The sequence below is a fragment of the Ceratina calcarata genome, unplaced genomic scaffold, assembly GCF_001652005.2.
Source record: "Ceratina calcarata isolate Rehan_Ccalc_2016 unplaced genomic scaffold, ASM165200v1 scaffold151.2, whole genome shotgun sequence".
Classification (NCBI taxonomy): Eukaryota; Metazoa; Arthropoda; class Insecta; order Hymenoptera; family Apidae; genus Ceratina; species Ceratina calcarata.
The window spans coordinates 726,928-754,219 of NW_017136308.1; the positions used below are offsets into that span (position 1 = coordinate 726,928).

At 42.1% G+C, this 27,292-nt stretch overlaps 1 protein-coding gene across 6 annotated transcripts in view; it reads left to right on the forward strand.

Annotated features, from left to right (window-relative positions):
• Nucleotides 1-1,365: 1,365 nt before the first annotated feature.
• LOC108632195 (uncharacterized) overlaps nucleotides 1,366-27,292 on the forward strand; it is a 31,985-nt gene continuing 6,058 nt past the window's right edge. Inside the window, exons 1-2 of one of the 6 annotated variants that reach the window (XM_026819374.1) lie at nucleotides 1,366-1,460; nucleotides 2,990-4,091. In XM_026819374.1, the coding sequence (XP_026675175.1) occupies nucleotides 3,166-4,091 (926 nt within the window). In that variant the 5' untranslated portion in view covers nucleotides 1,366-1,460; nucleotides 2,990-3,165. The other 5 variants (XM_026819373.1, XM_018036616.2, XM_018036615.2 and 2 more) reach the window with 5 other exon arrangements.

Below are 27,292 nucleotides of genomic sequence, written 5' to 3' on the forward strand. Positions count from 1 at the left end.
CTGGCACGTTGCCAGAAAATATTTTTGCAAAAGTTTTTTTTTTACCAAGAACTGAGCATGTCGATTATAGAAACGAAGAAACAAAGACTAAATAAGTAAACAATTTTATTTTATAATAATACGTGTATATATTGTACGGAACTAGAGAGGTGTCTTTTTCACTTTCATGGAAATACATAATATATCTTGGATATTTTTTTTCAGACTATCATTAAGAAGCATTTAGATAGAGACTGAAAAGAGACTGCTCGACACCGTGTTCACTGCGATCGTGGTTCACAATATTAATTACTATCAGTACTCTCACTACCGTGTGGCACGTGAAATGTATAGATTTATAGCCGCTTGTTTATTTATTATTAGTTAGCGAACAAGAATGGAGCCGCGAACGAGATGTTTGCGGTGCCGAAAGGAGTCAACTTTTAGATGAACCTTGACTGTTTAGCCTTTAGATTTTATTAGTTACATAAGGACGACTAAAACATTATTTTGTTGATATATATATTGTACGACATTATTGATCATAAATCATAAATAATCTGTAAATATATGAGACCAATGCAATACGTTCCATTCTTTCTTAACACAATCCATATACGTATAATTCTGATATTATTTCATTTTTTCCAACCATAAGACTTTTGCATTTTTTATAATCTTATTTTGTACAATCATAGAATATTGAGGTAAGTTAACATAGAACTTAAAGAACGGGGAGGGGGAGTATTGGCAAGAACATAATTATCTTTTACATGTAGATTGTAATAAAATAAAATTAATATTCCTTGTAGTATTGTACAAGATATCTCAGTTTTAAACGGTCAAATTTCATCAGTATGTTTTGAGAACCGAAACAAGAAGAAAATGTTATATAAACAACAAAAAATGACAGAAGTATTTAATATGAAACTCGAAGAGTAATAATCTTATTTTTAGGAAGATGTCAAGTGTTCGCGGGGAAAAGGGTTTGCATTTTGAAGTGAAATTAATAAGTTTACATTCATACACTTGTTTTTTCTCGTTTCAATTCATAGAACATACTGACGAAGTTTTTATATTTACAACTGTGAAACCCTGTGTATTACTGGTACTTCTGATAATTTTGGCAATTCGAAAATATCCTTTATCTAATGGATTTAAAACTGGCGCCACTGCCAAACATGCATCAGAAGATTGATTATTGAGTTTTTTAAAGCCATTCTCTGTTTTAATATAAACTAACAATCGGTTTTAAAAGGAGCATCATTCCTGTCTACAATAATATAATTGTCAATAAGTAGCAATATTTCAAGACAAAAGATAAAAAAAGTTATAACGAAAAAGCACAAATAGCAAGAGCAAGAGTAAGCGCTACATTGCGGAAAGGCCATTTTGTTGGGAACATGCGCGTGCGGCTTGGCCGCAACGAAAAATAGTCTTCGATTGTAACGTGTCGCGAGCAAGTGGATTTCTTCTCTTCGGTGTGTTATGAACATTGTTTATTTAATGTTAAATTATAAACGTGCTCTAATCCTAATTCGCATTTCGTAATAATTAAATTATGTACGTGGCCATCTTTCACGAAAGGCGTCGCTGTCAAAGGAACGTGTAAAACCGCGTTTGATTGGTCGGAACAAAAAAATCCGCGAAGATGCAATGTGCATGAAATGTCAGATAATGCGACGCAAACACAACAGTATGTACTCATCGACACTGCCTTACACTATTCCTATTATTCCCTCGCGTGAAATACGTGATCCCATATGTGTTTGAATCTTAGATTTTCAAGATGCGTCGAAGTAGTAGATAAATCGTAGTAAGCACGTCGCATGACGCACGGAAATACATTCATACACGTATAAACGCACACTGGGAAGAGGAAGAAGTAGAGGTCACTAGCCTTACGTATCACGGGGGGTCGTGTTCTCGTTTCACTTCGGTACCGTGAAAAACATATTTTTAAGTATATCTCGCATATCATTGCGATCGGATCGTTTCTGTGACCGTCAGCCATAATGCAAAAATACGAGCACATCCTTTGAAACAGAAAGAGAAAACGGGGGAAAAAGACAGATACACAACAAGGTTGATTGACATGTCCCTCTGACTTTTATATCCTTCTTAGTACAGTAGTTTACGTGCCTTCTCTATTTTATTTTTCGTTATTTTAACGCTGATCGCGCGTAATCGATACTATCGTTGACCGCGATTTCCTCGTTCCCGTGCTTTCGTGTTTGACTGTCGTGATTGAATTGTCAGGAGGAAAAAGAGTGAGGTTATGAACGTGTCGTTCATTCATCGCCAATAATGTTGTACTTCGATGGTGTCATTAAGTAACTTTTAAGCCTGGCAAATGTCACAGTTTATTCTAAAGTGCATTGCGTAGCGTGAATATAAAGTGCAGTCTCTGTTGTAAAGTGAGAAAATTGTAATAAGTAGAAGGTAATTCACGATATTCGAAATACAGTTGTTAAACATACGTTCAATATTTGTGTCCATCGGCACGAGATGATAAAGATAGCATATAAATAAACTACATTTCTTTATATTCTATGATGTTTTAACGTAATCTATAATTTCCTCTGCATGAAATTACAAGGAAATTTGATTTCTGCATATAGAAATGGTGACACAGATATTGGGGCATCATTCATAACATTATTATTGAAAAATAATTGCCAATCAATTATTATTATGAAGTTTAATGTACGATCACAATATAATGCACATTTAACTTGAATTATACGAAGTATTTGTTTTACTTGAAGATCTAAAGAATGTATGACATTTGTGCGGATGATTATAGAATATTGATACCATAAACAGAATGATTTTGTATAGTCCTTTATTATATGATTCTAATCGAATGTTGTATATAACGCAATATAATTCTAACCTCAAAATGTTAAATACTTTTGCGTTGACGCTTTTACCGACTATCAATCAATAAACGTAGTTAACGTTTAGTTGATCATATGGTTGTAATTTTAATGCACTTTATTTTTTACAGGTTAACAATGAGATATGTAAGTGGATAATAACTTGCTGATAACGTAGCTGAATTTGTAAATACAATATGCTCACATGGAAACATGCTACCAGTGAATTTGATATACCTCAAAAATTACTCATTACTGAAATGTTTATATGTTCTTAAATGAATCTATGGAATAAACATATACAATAATGGCAGAAAATAAAGTCGAAAACACAGATTCAATAAAAATGGTAGATGAGAAGGAAATTTTAAATGATTCTACCACGTCTATAAAAAAGGCAGAAAACATTGAGACGCAGGACGTACAGACGAATGATGCTAGTGAAAGCAATTTGGAACTAGCTGGTGCTATTGAAGTAAAAGGGGAACAATCAGTTACAAATACTGAAGGCTCAATTACAAGTAAAACTACTGCAAGTGAAAAAACTCCTAAGGAAGATGCAAAAGTGATTGCGAAGTTAAATGAAGTGGATGGAAAAGAGAAATCTAATAAAAATATGGATAGTTCAGATTTAAACATTAAAGATGTTAAAAATATATTAGAAGAAGAGAAGACTTTAAACGAAATATTAAAGGTAGTGCACGAAAATTTAAGTTCTACGGAAGTTCAACAATTGTCGGAATCTAAAAATGAAGAAGATGAAACGGATAATGAAGAACTTAGAAAAACATCAGATAGAGAGTTGAAGAAAGAAGGAAAAAAGGAAAATGCGGACAACGAAATGAATGCTGGTGCACAAAGTGAAACAGTATCGTCTGAAGCGAATTCTGAAACTAAACATTCAGTAGAAATTATCGAACATACAGAAGTTGGAATTGTTGGGCCGCCTACCACTGTTAGCGAGCTTATTAATGAAGAAGAGTTACAAGCAGAATCTGCATTATCGACTAATCAAAAGGTCCAGGATCACATAGCAGAATGGGTTCAAAATTCTGCCAAGGCTGAAGATTTGGTTACAGAAGAAGAAGAAACATCTGTGAATAATATCCAACAAGAAACTAAGAATACCAGGGAGAAGAGGACCAGGAAGAAGAGGAGCAATGACGTTCTTGTCTTACCTACTAGAAAGTCACAGAGGATTGTTAGCAACATTATAAAAAGGAGCATCAAGTGGTGAGTACAATCTCAATATTTTTCATACCATATCGATTTATGTTTTTCGGATAAAAACTTTTGTATGCTATATATGATATACATTCCTCATAAGATTTGAAGCATAAAAAATTATTTCTTAAGTAAACCATTTACATCAGAATTCCATGCTTAAAACGATCATTCCAATAAGTAGAATGATCACAATTTTCTATATTACTGCAGCCTTGTTGGTTGCCAAATTTAAAGTACTGATTTACGAAAGATTGCAAATTCAAATGGGAAACATTGATTAAAAATGTGGGACCTTGCAGAATCTTGTCTAACTACATTTATCTATGTTAACTAGGAATTTTGAATTAGGGTCAAATATTGCATACAATTTCTGACATACTTTCGCTATTTTGGAACTAAGTCAAAATTGTATGCAACTAATAAATAAAAGAATTTACATATTCAAATAATAGTTTTACTTTAGCCTTCTTATCTTCAACTCTTCTTATACAAAAGTCAGTTTTAGAATCAGTAGGGTACTTTGAAAATCATTCGAAATTATAGTGTATTCGAAAACATGCAGCGGAATTATGTATGTCAATATATAGAGAATGTAAATTTCAATTTTTCAAAGCATATTTATATTCTCAAGATTAAACCGGGGCAATTATCGTCTCGCACGCATCTCTCGCGGGACACCTAGAGACGAGATGTCTCGGTTCATCCGGGACGGTTTGCAACTTTAATCATTACCTAGTTTCATAGTTTACCATTTTTCTAGTCATCCTAGTAGTCTCCTTCTAGTCTCCTGATGAAACAATTTTCCCACATTAGTATTCTTGCATAATTTCGAAACGAACGTTCGACAATAACGTTGGAACGTCAAATTCTGTTGATCTGAATATCATTCGAAATACCACAATTACGAGATCGGTTCTTACAATTAACGTTCTACTGCTCGCTGTGAAGAAATGTACGCTCGTGTCTCCACATTTCGAAAGGGGCACGTCATCTTTGGAATGAGATTGGAGATATCCTTGATCACGTTCTCCAATTTTGAAAACGTGGTCGCTTACTTGGATGTCAATGAATTCGATTTGCAAGAATATGAGTTCACGGGAATACACTTTTCGTTCTTACATGTATAATAAGACTTTGTGTCGTCAAGTACCGCTTCGGAAAGGAAAAACTTAATCTGACGTGTTCTGATTATGGTTTAATTAAAATTTACGGTGGGAGCAATTTCTAATTCTTAAGTAGTAAACTGAGATAAAAATAATTAAGGAATACTAATTTTCCATGCCCGCCTTTTTCCGGTGCGAAAACTCGCTCGATTTCCCTTTTTCGCCGTAATTGTCGATGCCATCCAAGATTGGCGTTATCGGCTGATAAAGTCGGGATCAGAGGAACACTAACGTGCGCGCAAACGCACGTTAACAGCGCGGAATCAGGGAAGCGGTAGAGAGGAAGGAAAAAACGGGGGGAGAAATATTGACCGTAGTACGATAAGCAACGCTAGTAGTGTCGATAACAAGATGACTATTTTTACTGTCGTCTCCTTTTTCTCCGGTTTACCTACTTCATGTAGAAGAGATCCTCTTCCTCGTTATTTTGCTTTCAATTTCATTAGCGCCTCTTCTCCTTTTATATTGTACATGCACAGCTACAAAGTATCGATAGATACGTACGTAATATAGGTGCTTGACGCACACTTTGGTAACGTTATTGCAACAGGAAACATGCGAAAAGAGCGACAATCGAGTTTGGTCGTTAACCCCTTACCGCTCAGAATTGTACTTCCTCGAATTGATTGGTTACTCGGAAATCTCGCGGTCGAGCATGAACCGTCTTTCACGCTCTTCATGTTTCGCTTATCAACTGAACCCCGTTTTCAAATGATGCGTGTAATTCAAGCACGTGTACGAAATGATTCACGTGTGCCTTTTCGAACATTGCTCGACACTGATAAGCCCTATCGTGATTTCGAATAACAGTGAAAGAATGAGTCTGGCTTTGGCTGAACTAGAAATAATCGGAAGTTTACAGTTATGCAGTCGCTACATACATTTAATACTTGCTTCGTACAATTTTTATTTTTGATGTTGTAAATACTCCTTACGGCGATGTTAAAACAGATCATTGCTGATTCGGGGAATCTATGATTTTATAAACAAAATCACCCTTATCATATTCGGTTCCTCATTCAACGAATTCATTAAGGATATTCTTGCTTTAACAATTACATTTTTAGAAAAGACGAAATTGATTAAATTGCTCGATACGTTACGAATGATCGAAGTATCGTAGTTGAGTTACATAAAAATTAAACGAGATTAATGCGAAGGCCCAAACACTTCATCATAATCTTTCGCATTATTACTTCTAATTACTGCTTGTACAATAGCACTATCGGTAATGTCTTGGTAAGGGTAGTAGAGTGATAGACCGTCATCTTTAAGCGGAACGCTGACTCAAGTGTAAAATAAAAGTCGATCTATTCTAAATGCATGGAAAGTAACTAAATGAAAAGATTCTCCATCTCAGCTTTTTAGACCAAGTTTATTTTAAGTCACAGTCAGAAACTTTCTACTAGCTTCCCTAAACATTTAGAAAGTGACTTTTACTTGCACAAAATATGCTATATTTTCATGGTCACAGAAAGATTCTATGTGTATGTACATATGTATACATGTATTTGTGAAGAAATATGCACCTATATAAAAAATATATATATTGCTAGTACCGTTTCCTTAACCCACGATTTTGAATAGTCATTAAATATATAAAGACCCAGCAGGCAAACGACCCTAATATTGTTGAACAATTCCTACAATAATCATAAAACAGTAAAGTTGGAATTTTCCGTACAGTCATAAATTCTTAACGCAGATTAAGGGTACAACTACCTGAGTTATTTGCACGACCCTCATTAACCGCAGGTATCAACTTATCGAAATGCCTTCCAGTCGTTACTTGCTTACCAAACCTGGCCACTAAATAGTTTCCTTTACATTGTACATCGTCTTGTCAAGGTTCACAGTTTTGTCTGTTGGATAAGTTACTGTACGTTTCTTGATATTAACAGTTAGGTATTAGTTGTAAAATCGTAAAGCACGTCGTACGCGATGGAACGTCAAACTTTTTCAAGGTGAAGGAATGAAATTGCTAGGAAAGACAACTATATAGGGGTTGATTGATTGCGTCGTGCAACGACCGTCTTCTAGAGCAGAAAGAATGCGTACGATACAAACTTGGTCTGGTCCCAGGCCAAGGCTGGTCTCACCCCGCAGCCCGGATGAAAGTGGAGCGGTCTGCAAGAGCGGGAGGGGCGTTAATCCCTGCGAACGGTACCATAGAAACGGTACCGGTGGGGTCGTTATGTGTGCCTGCAGACCGGCAGCGTAGAGCAACCAACCACTGCGGGATACTCCGGTACCGGATACTAACACCACCGCGTGCGTGCGTTCGTGAACACGTAGGCAAGAACGAGAGGGAACGATATAATCCAAGCCAAGGCCCCCCTAAGAAAAGGGGAAGGTCTTCTTTGTCCCTCGGTCCCTCGGGCGAAGGACCGCGCGCGCGGCCAGATGTTGGCGTTCGGTTCTGATGATCCTTGCGACTGCGTCGACATGCACGCGCATACGCACTTCCACTTCCTTATCTGTACACCATATCTATGTGTACGTAAGCGTTCTACACACTCTTCTGCAACGTAGGCGCGCGTACTGCGTACCCCAACGCGTAATGCATCTAGCGCTAAGCGCTCGAAACTTGTCCCCAGGAAAATTTGAAATCGTTCGTTACGCTAAACGTTCAGACCTTCTTTGAAAGTTATAAAAGGAATCGATGCTTCTGCAAGAATCCCAAATGCTATAAAAATCTTGAACACCAGAATTTCGAAACTAAAGATGGAATCTCCGATTTATGGACCTTTTAAATAAAAATATCGGACCGTATCGGATACCTATCGAAATTCGGGATTTCTGGAACTATTCGGAGCGGCGTTGAGCCCATCACTACGTACGTACACCCTCCAATCCCGTGTTGCTGTTCGCTCATGGGTATTGCGTATCCTTCGTGGATATTTTTGGTGACCGTACAGGCGACTGCCTCTCAGTTGCACCAACTCGGAACGCGCGGTTTTTTGGAAGCGAGAGGAGCCAGACAAAACCTTCGTCCCTCTTTGCCCCCGACGACGTTCCGGTGCACCGCTTCTTTGTGCAGGGATCGGGGTGAAGTTGTTTTTCTTTAAATTGGAAGCTGGACGCAGATCTCTCCGCGGACAAGGGCAAATTGCTGTCGTTTTTAAGGCTGAGGATAGTCTGGTCCACTTAGACGAATAAATGCAGAATGGGTACCTCGGCGTCCTCTAAGAGCTGCTACATTTTTAGATTTGTTCGCTTTAGGGTATTGCTCGTAGGTAATGCTACTGAATATTGTTGGCGCTCTACGAAAAACTCCACAATTTCACTGTTAGAAGATAGAAATTCAGAATTAATTGTTAAACATGCAATATTTAAGTAGAAAGAATTCTATTATGAGTAAAATCTTATTGCTATTTATTATAAAAACGTTGTCTACGCGTAGGACGGTTGACGAAAATATTCTTCTTCGTGAATATTTTCTATCAGGCGTGTACAGTACGTGCTGGTTCTGACTGTCAGCCCTTCTTCGAGATCCTTCGAGCATGCGTAATGGTACCACCAGTTTAGACGAGCAATCTACACTTACAAGCTACTTACACTTGTTAGCTGTGGGTCTCTTTTTCGCTTATGTATATACCTAGCTGCGTCGAGGTGTCTTCTCTCAGCCGCTTTTACCTGGAATTTCCTAGGTATTGGGATTGAGAGTTCACCGATTTAGGCTCGTTTCCTGTGCGGCCTTGGAGATTTGGTACCTGAGACCAAGGGAATGCTTTGTCTTGAAGGGATAAGACGTTCCCCACCATCAGTTTTAAGCCCCGAGGCCTTCCTATCCTTGACGAATATTCTTTTAGTATTGAACGTCCGAGATATTATTCGAAGAATGTACTGTTATATTAATTGTGATAATATCCAATATGAGATTCGTAGCATTTACACAAAAATTCGTGACCAGAGATATCTACTTTCATTCAAGAGTTTCCTTGTGTAAATTGTTATACGTTATTATAAGGAACAAGTCTGTTAAACGGTATACTCTCGAAAGAAGGACTTATTTGTTGAAACTGTTAGAAGTCATATACTATTTGTTTTGAATGAAAGGAATCATCGAGGGACCGACGGTACGGTTTAACGTGTATTTTTGTTCTAACCAAGCGAAACCCTTTAATTAGAATGTTTTAATGATAATAACATTTAAGGGTGGAATGTGACATCAAATAATAAAATATATTTTTATGGCCGCAGGTATATACCTACAAATTTTCCTTTAGGAAATAATGCGAATAAGCTATCAAGAACAGATAAAATTTAACATGTATCAGTTTATTTGTACAAGAAATATTTTTATGTTTTACAAAAGAGCAGAATAAGATATAGTCAACGTAGTTTATACGAGATATGTACCAACGCAGTATTCCCTGGTACCCAAAAAAATAAATCAGTCTAACGCATTTGCATCCAGGAGGAATGTCCCAGGGTCAAAGGTTAAAACCGCGCAGCCACCAATAAGGCGGAATAAACACAGCCCTCGAATAATTATCATAGATCATGCTTGCGTTCCCGCGCATCTTTCGCTCCGAATATCTGACGACGGGCATAAATAAAATATCAGCGACGCTGGTAAAGCACGTGCAGTCTTCGACATTATCCTCGCGAGTCACCTCCGTCTGTTGTCAACGCTCGGTCAACGAGATATAGATCGGAAACGAAAACCGGGGTATCATTATCATATACACAACAGTTAGAAGCGAGTCATCGAAGCGGAGAGGAAAAATTCGTACGCGTGAGAGAAAGAGAGAAAAATCTATTGTTGAGGTTGACTTCGTAGGTAGTTCGGTGCGAGTGGGTACGTGAGTACGTTTCCATTGGTCTTTGATCTTTGGTATCCTGGTAACGCGGCAATGACGTCATCCGGTGATCCAAGCCCGGTCGGTTACCATCCGTTACCATCGTGCAATACCACCCTCGGGCGTGCCTTCCAGTCCCCGTATGTCTCATCGCACCACGGTCATCCCCCTCCTGGAAATCCCCCTCACGATTCCGCCCTCCGAACGGGCTTCTGACCCCTCTCGTGGCGGCGCGTTTTGTAGCAATAACGAGAGGAGGAAAGAGCAGGTTCCCAACGCTAGACGCGATACGAGTTTCATCCTGCGAACCGATGCATCTTCTTTTCAACCCTTCCGCTTCTCCTGAGATCGGACAGGAAAAAAAGACGCGAATTTCTTTACCGCTTTCTGTACAACGGAGCAGTCTACTGATCACAAACGGGAATAAATGCTACCATCCTTAAGACCGGTTAATCCTCCCTTATTCCTAATGAAATATATTTGTTAGAAGAATTGTTTTTCCGCTCTGGTAACATTGCTGAGGCCGAACAATTGTGAGAAAGAGACAACCATGAAGAACCGGCTGGAGCGATTTCGATGCGACGCGACAATTTTAAATCTACGTACACTTTTCCCTTTCGAATCGAGATTTCTGTTTTCAATGTTGCAATCGGACGTACATTTTCTTTCTATCTTGTATCGCTTAAGGAGGTGAAAGGAGATCTTGTTCCATACGAGGAATGTTTCCGATTTCCTCTTTTTCTCTGCTTCGGTATTTTATTTTACAAATTATCTCTTCTTTGGTCGTCGGTGGTTTGGTCTCATTTCTTCTTAAAATGAAGAATGAAAATTGTTCATCGTTCGATTCAGTGGTAACGGTGACCGTACTCGATAAACACGAATACGAAATTAGATACAAGATTAGATAGACCGGATACAATAATTCAGTGGTTCTCCGGTTAAGTAGATTAGAGGAATTAAAATACAAAAGTTTTCTAAATGTTTGATGGGTACGAGAAAAAGTTGTTCATTCGCACGGTTAAGATTTTATTCCTTTAGTTCATGTAAAATACTAAAAATCTCTTGGTATCTGAGGCAATATTTTGGCGCACGGTTCTCCAGCTTTGAAAACGATTCTCTGGCGCGATGAAAACATCGGCTTTGTACGCAGTGTAACGGGGATAAAGAAAAGATGAATTAAACATATCTTCGTACAACCGATCGGATGGTCATACTTTATACATTACTAACCACACGGTCACACGTCAATACATCTGCCATTCAATTTTTGTGCTCGACAAGAGCACAAGGTGTTTTCATGGTCGAAACACTATTGAGACCGACGCGAGTCGGTTTTCAACAAAATATCAATATCTGCATACGATACTTTTTCGAATTATGTTATATTGTAGAGGCGACAAATATCTCTCCGATGGGGGGTTGTAAATATTCGATTGTACCAACAACTGGTTGATTTTAACCGAGAATTATATTGATAAAAATAATGCAATATAATCGAAGTTACGAACACGGTTAGTGAATATAGAAAGAGAAATGAATCGTGCATCATCTGATACAAAAGTCTGTTCTGCTGAATTCAGAAGATTTCAACGATTCGTCACGCGGTATCCGAACGGACTTTCTCTCAACGACTCCCATCGCTAAAAGAGATCCAACCACTTGCGTGACTGAAGTTGGAGCTTCCTCTACGCCTATACCGTGTCTCTGCACACGATGATCGATCATGTTTGCCGGATGCTGTCGCGTTTCCACACCGAACACAATCGCACCCGTTCACGGGAACGCTTCAGCCATGATCGTTTAGCGATTCGCTGAAGCATCTCTGTTGCCGCGGATTTGGGAAGCCACTCGAAGTCTCCGGAGACTTGGGCAGACAGAGTCGGCAGGTTTTGGTAGGCAGGCAAGCGGGCTCAGGTACCGGCACCGGGAAGCAGCGCAGGCAAAGAGAGGGTGGCTTGGACTTCGGTTCGGATGGCGGGTATTGATCCTAGCGAACCTAGCAGCGGGGTGGCCGGGACCCCGCCTCAAGGATGAAGGGTGTCTCCCCTTCTCTCCCCTCGCGGGTTCGGTCTCACAGTCGGTCGGTGTTAATGCGAGACGAAGACGGCAAGAGGCCACGTGAGTAGGGTGGTTGCCCCTTAAGAGAGAGGGGTGAACCACCTAGAACGCGGCAAACGTGTACCAAAGATACCATCCCTTAGGCCGAAGTAATAAGCAGCCGAAGTGGTCGGGAAACCGAAAGAGCCGCAACTCAGAGACGTTGGGAAATCTCGTGAAGAAGCCAGGTGAACCGGATCGAACTCACCTTTCTCCAGCGCGTTTCCATTAAATAACATGTACCATCTTGGCCATGGATTCCCGTCCGATTTTAGTCGGCGCTTCAGCCATTTGGAGAACCGACGACGTTTGGACCACGCCACGCGGCTAAATCGAATTTCATTTAAACATCGCCATTTTTTTCAATTTACGCAATGTGCAATATACATGTTTTCGATACTCTAACGAGACGATGAAAATTTAATTTATCTTAATGAACAAATTCGAGCGTACATACACCGTAATAAACTTGTGAAAGCGCGTACGTAGAGAGAGGGATAAAAACCGCTGAAACCACACGTACGGGAATTGGAGGTCGACCGTTCCGTTCGAGGGGATACGAATTCTTGTCCTTCCGGACACGGCGAACGATCATCGTCTTTATCGAAGATAGCTTGGACACGGACGACGCACCGGCCGATCATGACGTCATAGTTTTTCTATGGTAACGCCAGATATATTTTCTTGCGTGCAAATGCCTGAACCAATGAGTCACAGACTTCATCGGTGTATGTACTTCCTCCGCTGGTTCGCCCGCATGCGTCGTCGATCGTCACTGCAAACAGTGGCTGAAATTTTTGCCTCCTTCAACGAATTATTCGTTACTCACTGTCAGGTATAATCAGGCCTAACAGATTCAATTTGTGTTGGAATTTCTCTCTTTCACGCCCGAGTCTCACATCCAGAGCATAATTTATTCTTTGTGTGTTGCATTTTCAAAATGAACAATTGAAAACATCCCGAAGGTGTCAATAATTTGCGAAATCTATTATTGAAATCATAATTAAAATTTGTATTTAAATGTAATATTGACCATCATATGTAAATAATCAGATATCATCTATATTCCTATGTTTGCCTATTTTATTCCTCGTGCATCAAATTGATACAACAGTAAATAATTAGAAAAGAGGTGGGATGCCTGTCGCCGGTACCATCTCCCAGCCGCCCTCCGGCAGAAACCTTTTCGATCTTCTACGTATAGTGAACGAACACGTCCACAGTCCGGAGTACGCATGCTTCTGGTGTTCACGTTGGCAAACCCGTGTCCGAAGATAGGTTTCCACTAAGGCACGTCAAGTTCCGATTATGGTTTGTGGCGACACAAAATGTATTCTCGTGCCTGTGCAATCATTGTCACCTTCAAGACAGCAAAATGTATATACAATGTCAGCTCAGATCGGCGGAAAACGTTTCTTCTATAATTCTTGTTCAGTCATTTGAAATCAAATTAGTAATTTTAACGGCTTTTGGAATCCAATCCATTAACATATCGCGGATGAAAATATCTTTGAAGATCTCCGAAGATTTCAACACGATCTGATCTTCCTCGAGATGATAAAACGTATTTAAGTACAAGTCGAAACCATGGTTTGAAGAACGCAGGCTAGAATAGAAAACCAGAGCATCGACAGAAGTTATAACCGCGACGTGACGTTGGTCGGCTATCACGAAATATTTCCGTCTCTGGCAGATAACGAGGAAGGTTAAAAGAAAAATCGGTGAAATCACGTAGCTCGGTGTGGGTAGGCCACAAGCGAGACCGGGTTCCCTTGTTCGTCCCACGATGAGGATTTTTCGACCTGTGGTGCCCGTGTAAACGGTGAAAAGAGAGTCGCAGCTGCGCATCCTTCTTGGTCGTTCTCCAGGCGGTCGTGTCTGGTGGCCCCGAGTCGTCGGAGACGCCTCGGCTTATTTCCCTCCTGTGTCAGCTGTGCGGAGCGAAGCGCCCGCACACAGCCTGTTGAAGAAAAGGACGGACGCAGACCGAGATAGAGTTACCCGGCTCCGATACTCGGGATAGAGAAGGAAAGAACGACCGTCCTAGCCGACCGACGGAGAAAGGAGCGAAACGTGCTCTAGTAGCCGCGACCGAGCGAGAAAGACGAATTGCTGTACATCGTTGTAGGGGAAAGAGGGACGCGTGACATTCTTTCTCTCCGTTCCACGCGTTGGACCAAGAAAGAGGAAGGATCTTGAGTAGCAGGGGAGACAGAGAGAAAGAGAGAGAGAGAGACTACCCTCGATCGCATCATGGAGGGGTCAGGTTGCCACGGAGGTTCGGAGGGGGAACGAGACCACCGGAAATCGGTCTGTCCTTATTTGAGAGGCCGCGTGAACCATGCTCTGACGATGAGTCTGAGGTCTGCTCAGGGCTTTCGTGTCTGTCTCTTCTCTCTTCGATGGCTTCTATTCGACACCACGCGCTCGAAAGACATGCTATCGAGGCAAAAACTCTCTCGAGATGGAGAGAACCACTGACTGCTAGTTACTGTCCGAACGGATGCTTCTGGTACCAGGACATCGTCGTCGGTTTCCGCAGAAGCGTTCCGAGAAAATCATTGAGGCCGGGCTACGAGAAGAAAAAGGGGGAGAGAACGAGTGGTAACGTGTAGGAGAGATACCTCTAGTACGCGTTCCATAGTATGCCACGTTATATGATATCGCAAAAGGGGAAAGATCCTCGCCGAGAATCGATAGGAAGCTGTTGCGTTGCAAGAGAACGTTCGCCTTGGAACTGGAGCATCTACAACCGCGCCTTGACGAAGACCTTTTGTTATTGATGACGATACCAGGGATTATTTTTACGACACGCTAAAGATAACAGCGAGTAATTAGACTTTTCCTAGATTCGAGCAAAATCTAAAGTACTTCTCACTTCCAGGATTCTCTTGCAAGCAAAATTTAAAATGACTACACTTCGTCACTAGAATCATTAAATTGCATAATATTTCAATTTCATATTAGCTATTCGACGAGATAGGTATGTCTGAATACAATAGCGAAATAATTAACTCTGCCAACGCATTAAGTACACGCGTCTTTATTATCAAATCAAAATGGTTAAAATGGCGAACCGAACGTTGTTGAGATTATTAATTTGTCGAGAGTTTTCCTCGGACCAGTTTCTTATCACAGATAAGAGACATCGTGGAAATCTAGATTTCGTGCAGGTATGCAATCAGAAGCTTCTTCGAATCTGACTACATATTTAGGTTGACCGATTTAAAGGTCTCAAGTCAAGTACAGGAATAAACGTATTCCTTACTTTTACTCACTTAATTACTTGATTATAAGTGTTCTTTCATTGATAAAGTTGCTTGCTATGTTTTCCGTGATTTAAAATTGTATTATCCTATGGAATGGTTTAACGTCTTTCTTGATTACACTGCAGAGTTTTATTTTCAGCTGGATAAGCGTGGGACTTTCTAAAAATAATTTATGTGCAGTATGTATTTCGCATTTTATCAAACAATTGTAAATGAATTTCTTTATGGGTGATCATGTTCAACAATGATTAGGAATTGTTCATAATTGGTAAATGTCAGCGAGCATATTTCAGTTAGTTCCAGTTCCACGTTTCGAACAGCAATGCAAATATAACTGTGGAGAACAGGAAGGATATTCTCAATCACAGTTTCTGGCTCTATTCGATATCCGATATACAATTTTAATCCACGGTCTTGAAAAAACAGTGCTCTGCTAGAAATATCAAACGCACGGAATATCTATTTATTCCATACGTCACAGCTTTCCTGCCATATCAGTATTTTCGATTCTGAATGATTTCTTGCGTTAGCGTTACCAGATGATAGAAGGAAATGTAAGAAATTTACGACAACGTAATTTTATTTGATGATTAAAAATACTGCGGTTACAGAATTGTAAAAATAATGGTAACAATAATTTTCGAGATAACGAAACCTTGGAAGCATTTAAGGTGTCGCAGAGGCGAGGGATGACGTGTGCCAACATCCCCAGTGATTTCCTCGCTCAATGCCAGATCTCCTCCCCTTCTTGGTTTCTTTTTTCTTCTACCAAGGGGCTGACCCTCCCGCGTCACGAGCTTCTTGTACAAATACACCTCCGAAACTGCCTCAGAATCTGCTGCAACGATTTCCACTCGGCGGTGTTCAGTACCACGACCGCGTTTCCTCTTTTCGTTCCGATTCGAGATCAAAAGGATCACGATTGATTCGGACGATTCATTACGAGGACGCTTTCGAAGGATCTTTTCGTCACTCGGGCAATTAATCGTACTTATTGATCGTGCGATGTAGTTTCGGTACGGTTGCGATTAAATCGGCTCAAGCGATCTCTTCGCAACGCATATACCATAAGCTGTAGAGTACAAAATAGTAAGATGTCATCGCTGAAACGTGATGCAATTCTGTAAAGATAACCGAAACTGAACTTGGTTCATTAACATCGTTATCCTTTGGTGCATGAATATGTACCATATAATTAAATTGGAAATAATGTAATTTATGAACTACGCAAGAAGTAAGGAATCAGAGTGACACAAGAAGAGGGTGAAATTAGTTTTACAAAGAACAGAGAAAATTTACATTGTTTTTTAAACTTTGAAGTTCTGATTGCATTCGGTCACGGAAAATTAAATTCCGTAATGCACAGAAGAGACGAAACTCTTTGTTCTCCGTTACTTTCGTTCGGTCACGAAATGGCGACTTACGCCTTGTTCGCCAAGGCATTAAATCCTATTGGATTCCACCGTTTATTGGAATTTATACAATTTTCCACTTCCGTCCTTCTATTTTCATTTTATTATCATTACAATCAATGAAAGAAGAATTCTACATTTTTCGAAATAAAAAATCGAAGAGCTTAGCAGACGAATGGAGCGTTAAATTAGTTTAAAGGACAAATATGTCAGTCGATGCGTATCAAGAAAAAATGATTATGCATTCGGAGAGTTCGATCGATGGCTCGTTCAGCAAATAGTGTTCCTTATTGCAATCGAACGTCTCCGTTTCGACTATTTTTAGAGGCACTGCTCTATAGGATGTTAAGGTATCGTCAGGGACCTTTCGTAATGGAGTGAAACGTTATGCAATTTTCCATGGTAGCTCCCAACGAGATTCATGTACCAATTTCTGTACGCATATATCGTCGTGCAAGAATGGACACCGCATATTTCTTCGTACGAGTTCGAGTCGGAGAAAACACAATGGCCAGAGATCTGCGACAATTCTCTTAACGCGTGTTTGCCCCGTGTACAATGGACGTCGGCAGCGTGTCGCGACAAAGGAGAAAACGGTTCGTGGGGATGAAGAGAAAAAGAGCGCGTAACCTAACGCCCCTGTGAGGACCAGGTCGAGGAAGCGCAACGTGGTCGAAGGAGAAGGGTCGCTCGGTCGGTCGCTCGCGCGCGCACTCACGGGGTAGCGACGAGAGAGGAGATCGGTAGCGGCTGTACCGGGTAACATAGGCAAGGAGGACCCGCGTGCTTCGAGGGGTGGCGAACCCCTGAAGGACCCTAGTCGGTAGCGGTGACCTCCTCCCTCCTTTTCCCTGTCTCCCTGGTCTCTCTTCCTTTCCAACCCTGTCCCCTCCACGGTGCTCGTCATCCCTGCCGCGACGGCACCGGAGCACGATCATTGGTTCACCGGTTTCACGCAGACACGAGGAGGCACACGCAGCTGCCACTAGCTGTCTCTTGTTCCACGGCCGGACCCGATCGGCCAGTCCAGAGGAGAAGCACCGCGCGTGCAGTAGTTAGCACGTTGTCTGTCACGCGTGAGACCAACGCACACGCTCGGTTCTTTTACGATCACTCGTGCACGCGTCGGTGGTTCTGTTATATTTTTTACTCAACGTGCGCGATCGTCCTCCCGAGGGCATCCGTGGATCGCGAGCAGACGCAGCTGCCCCTTGGTGCCTCTCGTGATCACCGTGATCACCACGAGTCGTGCAGAAGTTCGGCGATTCTCGTGCACGCTCGTCGACGGTCGTCGACTACCGTCATCCGTCGCCATCTTGACGGGCCTCGTACCAATCAACGGAGCGCCGATCGTCACGGACGAAGAAGGGTACACGGGGCGACACCTTTCGCCGGCGACGCAGACCCGTCACCAGGAGGCACGTGTCGCGGCCACCGGGGAAAAAGACGTGCACGACACACGCGCGCTACCAAGAGGACACCGTCATCTAGCTGCTGTTGCTCTTCCCTCTAATTTACGACCAGCCACCCCACCCCCGCGCGGTGAACGGTCGATTTACACCAAGAGGCGCACGACCGCATGTGCGTGTGACGTTTTGAATTTGAGCCGCGAGAAAGTAGTGGCGTCTGCCGGGAGGCCCACGCACACAACGTTTTTCGGTACTTCGTCGTCCGTGTCCCCTTCCCCCTCCAGCTGTCACTTGTCTTGCCCTCTCGGTCTAACTAGTTCCCCTGTCCCCTTCTACGTCGCTAGTCACAGTTCGCAGGGCGTCGCACGCAGGGCGGTACCGATGCCCTTTCGACCTCCCGCGGTCATCCAGAGTACGCAAGAGTGCTTCCGTCGCGCGACCGTCTCGTTCTCGATTCTCACGTTCCGCAATACCGTGCTTGCGAAGAAGTTCTTCCAGTTGCGGGTCTGAAAATTATATCTCGAGAAAATTTGTATCGTCCTTTTTTCTCTGTTTCACCGCGTCTTGTATTAAAAACAAGATCGGAAGATCCAAGAGTACGTGATTGAATAACACAGGAAAATCCATCGTTTTTATTTTTGCCGTACACGTTGGGAGGTGTATGCGCATTCGTCCATGTACACCCACGTGCGTCTGTTTTGAGTATCCAAGTGTCACCGAATCCTGGCAAAACGCATCTAGTCACGCGTTCGCTACCAAAGCAAACGGATCTCACTCGCAGATCATTGACGATCTTCAACAACCGAACATTTAAGAAAACAAGCTTTAAGAATTTCTCGGTCTATGCTGGAAAAAAGGGAAGAGAAGCGAGGTGACGACGGTTCGACTCACATCTGTTCCGATTGGAAGACTGCTTAACCGACGACGCGTGCATCGACCGGTAGAAACAAAGGATCGCTAAGGAAACGCACGCTTACTCATCCAAAGAATACGGCTTCGCGTGTCAGTTATGAACAAGGTTCGTGTGCAAACAGCGTTTTGAGGAGATGGATCGTCGTCAGCAACGATAAACCATTCTCGGCAGTATCGTCGAGGATGTCGTAGAGGGACGTTATCGTGTGTTCGTTCTTGGTGTGCGTGCGGTGCGTGCGTGTGTGATACCATTCGATACCAAGGAGACGACGAATTAAAAAAAGGTTAGGATGCCGCAGTGCGCCGTGGCTACGTGCCGCAACAGTCATCGCCGTACCCGTGGCTGTCGTATCCGCTACCATCGATTCCCCCAGATACCGGAAGTGCGCTCGCGATGGGTGCGCGCGTGCGGTCGCGTGCCCCTCTCGAACGGCGAGATACCGTTCAACATACAAACAGCGCGCATATGTTCCCTCCACTTCACCGACAACTCATACGAGAAGGATATGGAGCACCTTGTGCTCGGTCTTCCTGTGCGCAGTAGGCTGCGTCGCGGCGCTGTGCCGACGATCGGTGTGCCGGTGAACGTGCAGCCGGTCACCAAGATGCTCGTCGAGGACGCGAAGCGCTCCCTCCTCAAGGTCACCCATGCTAAAATGCTAAGCGAACAGAAAGTGACCGGCAACAACGGACTGACCAGCAGTAAGCAGCAGCATCATCAGCCGGCCACGGAGAGGCGGCAGCAGCACCACCAACACCATCAGCAGCAACGTGCCAAGAGTGCCAATCAACAGAACCAGGAGCAAAAGATGGCGGGCATCGATGTGCTCCTTGCCCTCGGTCTGAAACCCGCGCCACGGTGAGTCGAGTTTTTCAACCCGCGATTGAGGACGATCGCGTTCTCGATAAAGAACTCAAGGACATATCTGGTACCGGAAATGATAAGGCTCTCCTCTTTATCTGTCGGATTATTCTATCTTTTATTAATATTGTTATTGGATCGCTACAACCTCTTTTAGGAAAGTTTATTTTATAAACGAAATTCTAGGTACCTTTAGACGATGCTATTGTTTTCATTAAATTCGGTATTTCACATAGAAAAAGTATAAGGAACGTCATTGTTTAAATACAAAATTTGTATTGAATCGATAAGCTTTGCTTTTTCGTTTAAAGATTTACGATTACGCTGTTTGATTAACGCGGCAGCGACGAAGACCTTTAACGCGACCTCTGAAACAACGCGCATTGATTCACAATCTTGGATCACTCGAAATCACTTGTTTTCCCTTGGCTCGTAAAAGAAGAACAGAAAGAAATAACATTAGGTGTTTTGAATTTCCACAGTTTTTTCTTCATGTCGGTAGTTTTAAGGTCATATATTTAATCTTCCCAAGGAGTCCAAGGTACTCATAAATAAAATACGAATAGCGAAAGCATCATTGTCTGGTTCAAATTTTAAGAACAGGAAGTTTCTATTTAATTTTGTAACTTTTAAAATCTAAAATAATACTGTGTAATGAGCGAGAGGTAGTTACATAATTTTTTACATCCACGAAATAGCTATTACATGATTACAGTTAGGAAGGTCTCGTTAATTTTTCTGTGGTAACGTGATTCACTTGCGAGCCCATTACTGATGGAGAACATTACGTACGCAATGTCCGAGTAGTTTGGTCTCTAGGAACTAGTGCTGAATGAATTCTACAATCGTACGAAAATTTCATTTTGATACATTAATTTTTAATAACTGCAATGCCGAGCAATCCAGAATTCATGTTCGTTTCAAAATGCATATATCTAAAACAAACAAAAATCCTATATCTCATAATTACATTTGTGATTTGTTATCTTCCTGTGGGCAAGATAGAAGTATCTACATACATTATATACTTTGTGAAACCTGTATAGGTAAGCCGACTGACACTCCCGTGTTGGAGAACGCTTCTTTGACACGGAGGAACATCTTTCCGCTTACCTATTTACGCGTGTCATGATCTACCGTTCTGAGTCGACCAATGAAATTCTGTATCTTTATCTTTCTGCGACACACGTGCAGATAATGCTTCTTCAACATCTGCCTCCATTCGTAACTTTTCTTATACATAGGTTAGACTCGTTTCGTTTTATTCACGTCTTCTTAGGATTTTGACCTGTTTGTCTCTTTTTACATTGTAATCAACTGATAGCAGTACTTTTGTTTTCGCAAGCGGATAATGCATATCTGTTGCTCGCGTTCGCCACTTTCTTCCAATCTTTTTAATACATTGAAAAAATTTAAAGTAGACTATTTAACGAGAGAGGATAAATTTAAAAGTTTGTCTTCTTGTACTTTAAGCGGAAAGACATAAGTAGTAACTTAGGTTCAAAGTCGAAGAACATCAAAGTATTTTGTTTTGGAAAACAAGGAACCGATCAACTTGTTATCGTTTTTCTCGTTTGGGTCACGATCCAGAATAACGATACGTGTAAATGCAGATTTTTCCTACGTATTAAGTTTTACCTTCAACCTTGCGCGTGCCTATTTAACAACCTATATATTTGCTGCTTTGCGCAAACCTATTCGCAAATCTGATATTGTCAAGGACTCACATCTATTTTCCCCTTCTCAGTGTCAGCTCGCAACCTCTATTCATTTTGTTTAATTGGCTAATTTTTAAATTGCAAATTTCTCCACAACTGTTACGTAACTCGAATCTACGTAGACCAAAAATAAACTTGTAATTAGTTCCATTCGAATCAATACGAGCATAAGCAAACATATTAGCGGAAAGGTTTGTTGGGAGGACGACTCGGTGAAATTGCGGTGTCGGTCGGTTGGAAGGAACGAGAAAACGATCGGCGACAATCCGACCATCTTTGGTGCAAAAGTACGATCGACCAGGGTCGTCTCCGCGACGGCGATTTGACCTACAGCCGACCTCGGGCCGAGAATCGACCGTCCTCCTTTCGTCATTCCACCTCGTGATATATCGTAGTTTCTCGTAGAACGCCGCGTGATATTACGTGGAAAAAGGCGCAGAGAGACTGTGTTTCACGGTTGGTATACATCGGTCGGAGTGACTTCGTTTTGCGTGTCCTTGAAGCGAGCGTGCGCGCGAGGTTCGCCTGGAGAACCATTTGCGTCGGAGGTCCTCCGTGGGAACACGTGACTGGTTTCGGGAATTCCAACGGGTGGACGAAGCGATTTTTACTACTGTCCCCTTAAGTTAATCGCGCTCTCCCCTCGTCGCGGTCTCGAGCACGTACTGCATTTTGCATTTTCGATTCCGAGTAATTCGTCGATTGGTTCTCTTCTGGCATTTTCGAAGACACGTACCAAGTACGTTCACCTTGTTATCGCACGGAAGTGACGACGCTTTATTTCATTATTGGATAACGCCTGCAGGCCATTGCGCTTTGTCCCAATTATATACAATGCGCGTTTGTTGTAGTTATACAATAAACATGCCTCCAAAGCGAGATCTTTATATTTCTTAACGGAATTTAATGAATCGGACGCTTACGCGAAACTATCGTTTAAAACTGATACCACGTTGCCGAACACATTGTCGTGGAATATCGTCGCGAAGTCGATGATCAACAGTACCATGGACGACCGGTTATTTTTTCTAGTCCGTGTTTCTAACATTTTATCATATACGAACAAGGTCGGTGCAGGACAAGGCGAACTTTTTGTTCGTGTTTTTTATGTGTGCTCGGGATTTCAAGGAAAATATGGTAAAAATTGAATGAAATCGTATACATCAGTTATCAGTATGAACTTTGGACTTGGTTAAACCTGATTTAACTCAGTTCAACTTCTAACCGATGCAGCAACGTTCGAGAAAAGCCTTCGCGGTCAGGGACGAGACGATTGGCTCGATTCTGGCAAATACAACCAACCTTGCCCGCTGACTATCTCCTGAAATTCGAGCCGCGTCGTTTTCGTATGCGGTCCTCTTGCAGCGGCTTCTTCAATAAATCACTTCGCGTACCATGAAAATTAAAACGAGAGAATTCTATCGTCGAAGTTATTTTTTATTATTATTTATCTTTGCTAGTTTTATTATAGTCATCGACGTGTATTTAAAGAAATTTGTAATTAATCTCCTTTCTGGTGGTGTCTAAAAATAACGGCTCATTAGTCATGAGGTGAATATGATGAACAGGGTCTTCTTTTAAGGGTAACAATGATGTCCTTCTAAGGGAAGAAGGTGAGACTCAAGAGATTCGACTTGGTTCCGAGAAAAGTTTCGCGTTACCTCCACGGCGCTCGGTTCACCAACGCGCTCGAGAACGTCCTTGGCGCTCAGGGACACCTCAGGCAGGCGAGAACGCTCCACCGATCGTCAGCGTCCGCGAATTAGGTCGAGAGCAACGCGAGCGGGACGGGAGAGCACGTTCTCTCGTAACCGTTCGATGTCAATAATAATAGCGCGAGACTCACTGGCATACCTAGTGTTTTCCTTCTTCGTTTTCTTGCCCTGATGACATTTCGTGCCTCTTCGTGGTCCACCGCCTCCGTCTTTCCGGGAAATTGGAGAGCTTAGATGATGTTTCTCGGTTCATTGGAATGGCTTACGAACTACTTACTGTCGGTTCATAAACATCGCTACTAGAAATACTACTTTCGCTTATAGCAAAAGGTATAATAAGTTGTTTTAATTAAGTATGTAAGGAGAGATCTTTTTTTTTTTTCTTAATTAATTAGAAGTTTTGATACAGTTAATAGAAAGACAAGAAGAGGAAAATAAGTAGGGTAAACTCGAATTGTCTAACTACGGCTTCCTCAAACACAAGGTTTTAAAACTCATCAACCAATGAACAGACTGACGGCGAACGAGTGTTGAAGTTGTTCTTTTCCATTTTACTTTTTTTTCGGACCTAGTTTTTTAAAGAGTAAGAATGAATAGTCTCTCTCGTAACTGTCAAGTGTCAATCATAATAGTACAACTTCGTTCAGAGATCTTCCTCCTATACTTGGTCGTGGTAGCGTGTCTTTCGATAGACTTTGATGTTCGATACCACGGCTCCTATTTCATATATCTATTTTTACATACATTCGTTTATACAATTATGAAATTTCTTTACTGTGCAAACAATCCCTGACAGAAATTCTATTTCTTAATAAAACGTCAGTCTTCCTAGTTTCATCCGAAGAATGGATGTACTACCGTAAAGTAGTTATAGATTCCTAACTTTGGTAAACGAGTAGACTTCGTTCCTGGATATTTATTTTATATAGATAATCTATCTTTAATGTAGCAACAAGTGGAACTAGGATTATTTTCATAATTATGATTAAAAAACAATCACTGAAAACGTGGCGATCCGTTCATCTTCTGACGTACGTTTCTCTTACGTCAGAGTACGAATACGTAATTGTTTTGATTGTTGTATTGCTCCATACGGAAATTGACCCAAAGAAGCGCAGACAGATATTCGTAGTGGGCATTTCTAAGATTATCCTATTTAAACCCTAACACGCGGGATAGTGGATGTAGGAAAAATATTTATGGTGGAAATATCGCGTTCGAATCGACTAGGTGAGCGACATTGAGAAGCCATGAGGAGTAGAGAAGAGCAACAACACCTCTGATCGAGACAGAGAAGAGGCAGTAGAGGACAGTAGGTAGGAGGAGACGGAGCCGACAGAGGACGAAAGCGCGCGTTCGCTCGCGAAGAAGAAGTAGGACGCCGCTGCAAGGTCCCCTGGCAAGCGTTTAACCTAACCTAGCCCAATCTAGGCGCGGACGCACACGCGCGCGCTTCTATCTGCTCTCTCGCCCCCCTCGAGCCACCGCATTAACTGTGGCAACCCCACCAAAGCCGGTCAACCTGCTGCACTCCGCTCTCTCCCTCTCTCTGTCTCTTTCTTTACCATACTATATCCGTACTCTGCTCTCTCCGTTGTTTCGACTTCTGTTCGGTACTCGGCGGCTCCGGTATTCGCGATACTCGGCGCGCGCCTCATAGTCGGTTAGACGTCCTTCGTCTAACCGTAAATGCGCGAAAACGAAAAGTCTTCGGCGGCGTTTCGTTCGCGATAGTGTGCGTATTCGCTGTTCTAGCATGGTTGTAGAACTTTCGTCCGTGAAGCGTGGCGGTAGTTTTTCGAGAGAGGTTGCGCCGGTTTAGAGAAAGCTATGCGAGGAAGGGTTACGCGGCTCTAGCCGCCGGCTCACGACCGCGAGTAACCGCGTTCCCGATCTTCGTTCTTTCGCCGTGTCATAGTCCGACTTCTCGTGTGCTCGAACGCTTTCTTCCTCCGCTGGCCGATAGACGAACGACCTTTCATGACCTTTGCCGTTTTTACCACCCGTCGAAAGGGAGTCGCCGAACGCGTTACGACAGTGAGAGTGGAGAACGGTTTCGGCCGATAGACGCGAGCCCCAGACGATTGGCGCGATCGGCTCCGATCGTCTCCGTCCGGCTGTCTCCGGGACGGAGGAATCGAAGAAAGAAAGGACCGTCGTCGTGACCGGCGTGCACCGCTTGGTGAAAAGTGCAAGTGGAGTGTAAACGGTACACGCGACCCGTGTGCATTCGGTTCCTGCAACAGTTTCTCGTAGTCCAGTGTTAGCACGATCTTTCTTCATCGAGTGCACTCAGTTTCTCCGCGAAACCACCTCTAAACGCGGGGGGACACTGTCAAGAAGATGTAACAGTCGAGTTTTCCTCGATCTATGCGTCTAACGTACGTAAGTCTGCACACGGAAGTCTGCGTGTGATTTATGCGAATTAGGGCGGATATAGCTGGTCTATAAATGTTCTAAGCCGATATTCTAAATGTATCTGTTTGAGTGCACACAGATACTGCAACTCCATAGGAGAAAAATTTAACTGCTATCGACATTCTTTCATTAATTGTCAATTGACATGAACAGAAACAAGCAGGAATTTTGCTGTAGTAAGGGTGGAGGGTTGGGCCCATCTAAATGCACCACCCTCTGACGGTTGACTAAAGATTTTCGAAATTTAGTTCTCCCGCGTTTTACTACAAATAAAAGAAAACGGAACAACAAAGTTGTAAGTTTATCGACTATTTCTTGTCTCTTTGAGATCATGATTCTGAAAGTTGCTATTATCTCGTGACCGAGATATACATAGGAACCTGTTACAGCTCGCGTCTGATCGCGATTGTCATACCGGTTCGAGGAACATTTTGTTACAAAACTCCCCAAAAACTTCGAGCAATTTTCTAACGTAGATCAACTTGCGAAATGCTCTCTTACTCTTAATACTTCTTATAAATCCGTGGCATTGATAATAATTCTCTCGGTGACCTCGATTGCATGATCGATATTAATCCTGTCGTTATTCTCCTTTGCATTAACCGTGTGAGCGAAACGGGAGGGGTACTGGTTACAACGTGTATGCACTATTATTTTATATGTTCCTTACATTGCATTAACATCGAAGTTAATGCCAGATCTTATCGTCGCCAGTGTTTATGCTTCTTGTTTCCTGGCGACCAAGTTTTATTTCGTTTTTGACGCATGCTCGTTCATCCTGAAGATTTTTCATTCACCGTTTTACCGGCCGGTTTCGCTTTCTCCTACGCTTTCGCTATCGCTACGGTCAAACTCTTAGCTCTATTACGATTTCGCGCAGCTAAGGAAAGCGTGAAAGGTACCGTACTGGTGAAATACGAAGCCTTTAATCAGTGCTGAGTAACGTAGAAGAGCCGGTGGCTCCTTTTCGTACCCCATTATTATTTTCTAACGAATTTCGAGTAATGCATTGGATGCCGGTAATCGCAATGTGCAGAACACGAAGTAAGTACTGAACTTTGAACAATCGTCAAAATATATAGATTTAATCATTTATTGGTTCGGAAATGGTGAACTCCAATGTCAATGCGGTCCGTGACCACCTGTTGTTACATTCTGTTCGGAAAAAAGATTAGTATTAACTTACTATAAAATTATACTAATCTTACAAACCCTTATTTGTAGACTAAAAAATGAAATAATGAGTTTATCACACATTTCTATGTGCTGCGTGTTTATCGTACGTCGGATATTACTTCCGTTTAACACGTTTTCTTTTAAGTTGGTATATTGTACGAATCGATTAGACGAGTTACGACTAAACGTAAAACGTTTTTATTCTAATCAGAAGCTACCAAGATTCCGGGAAGAGTTCGAGGGCTTTTCAG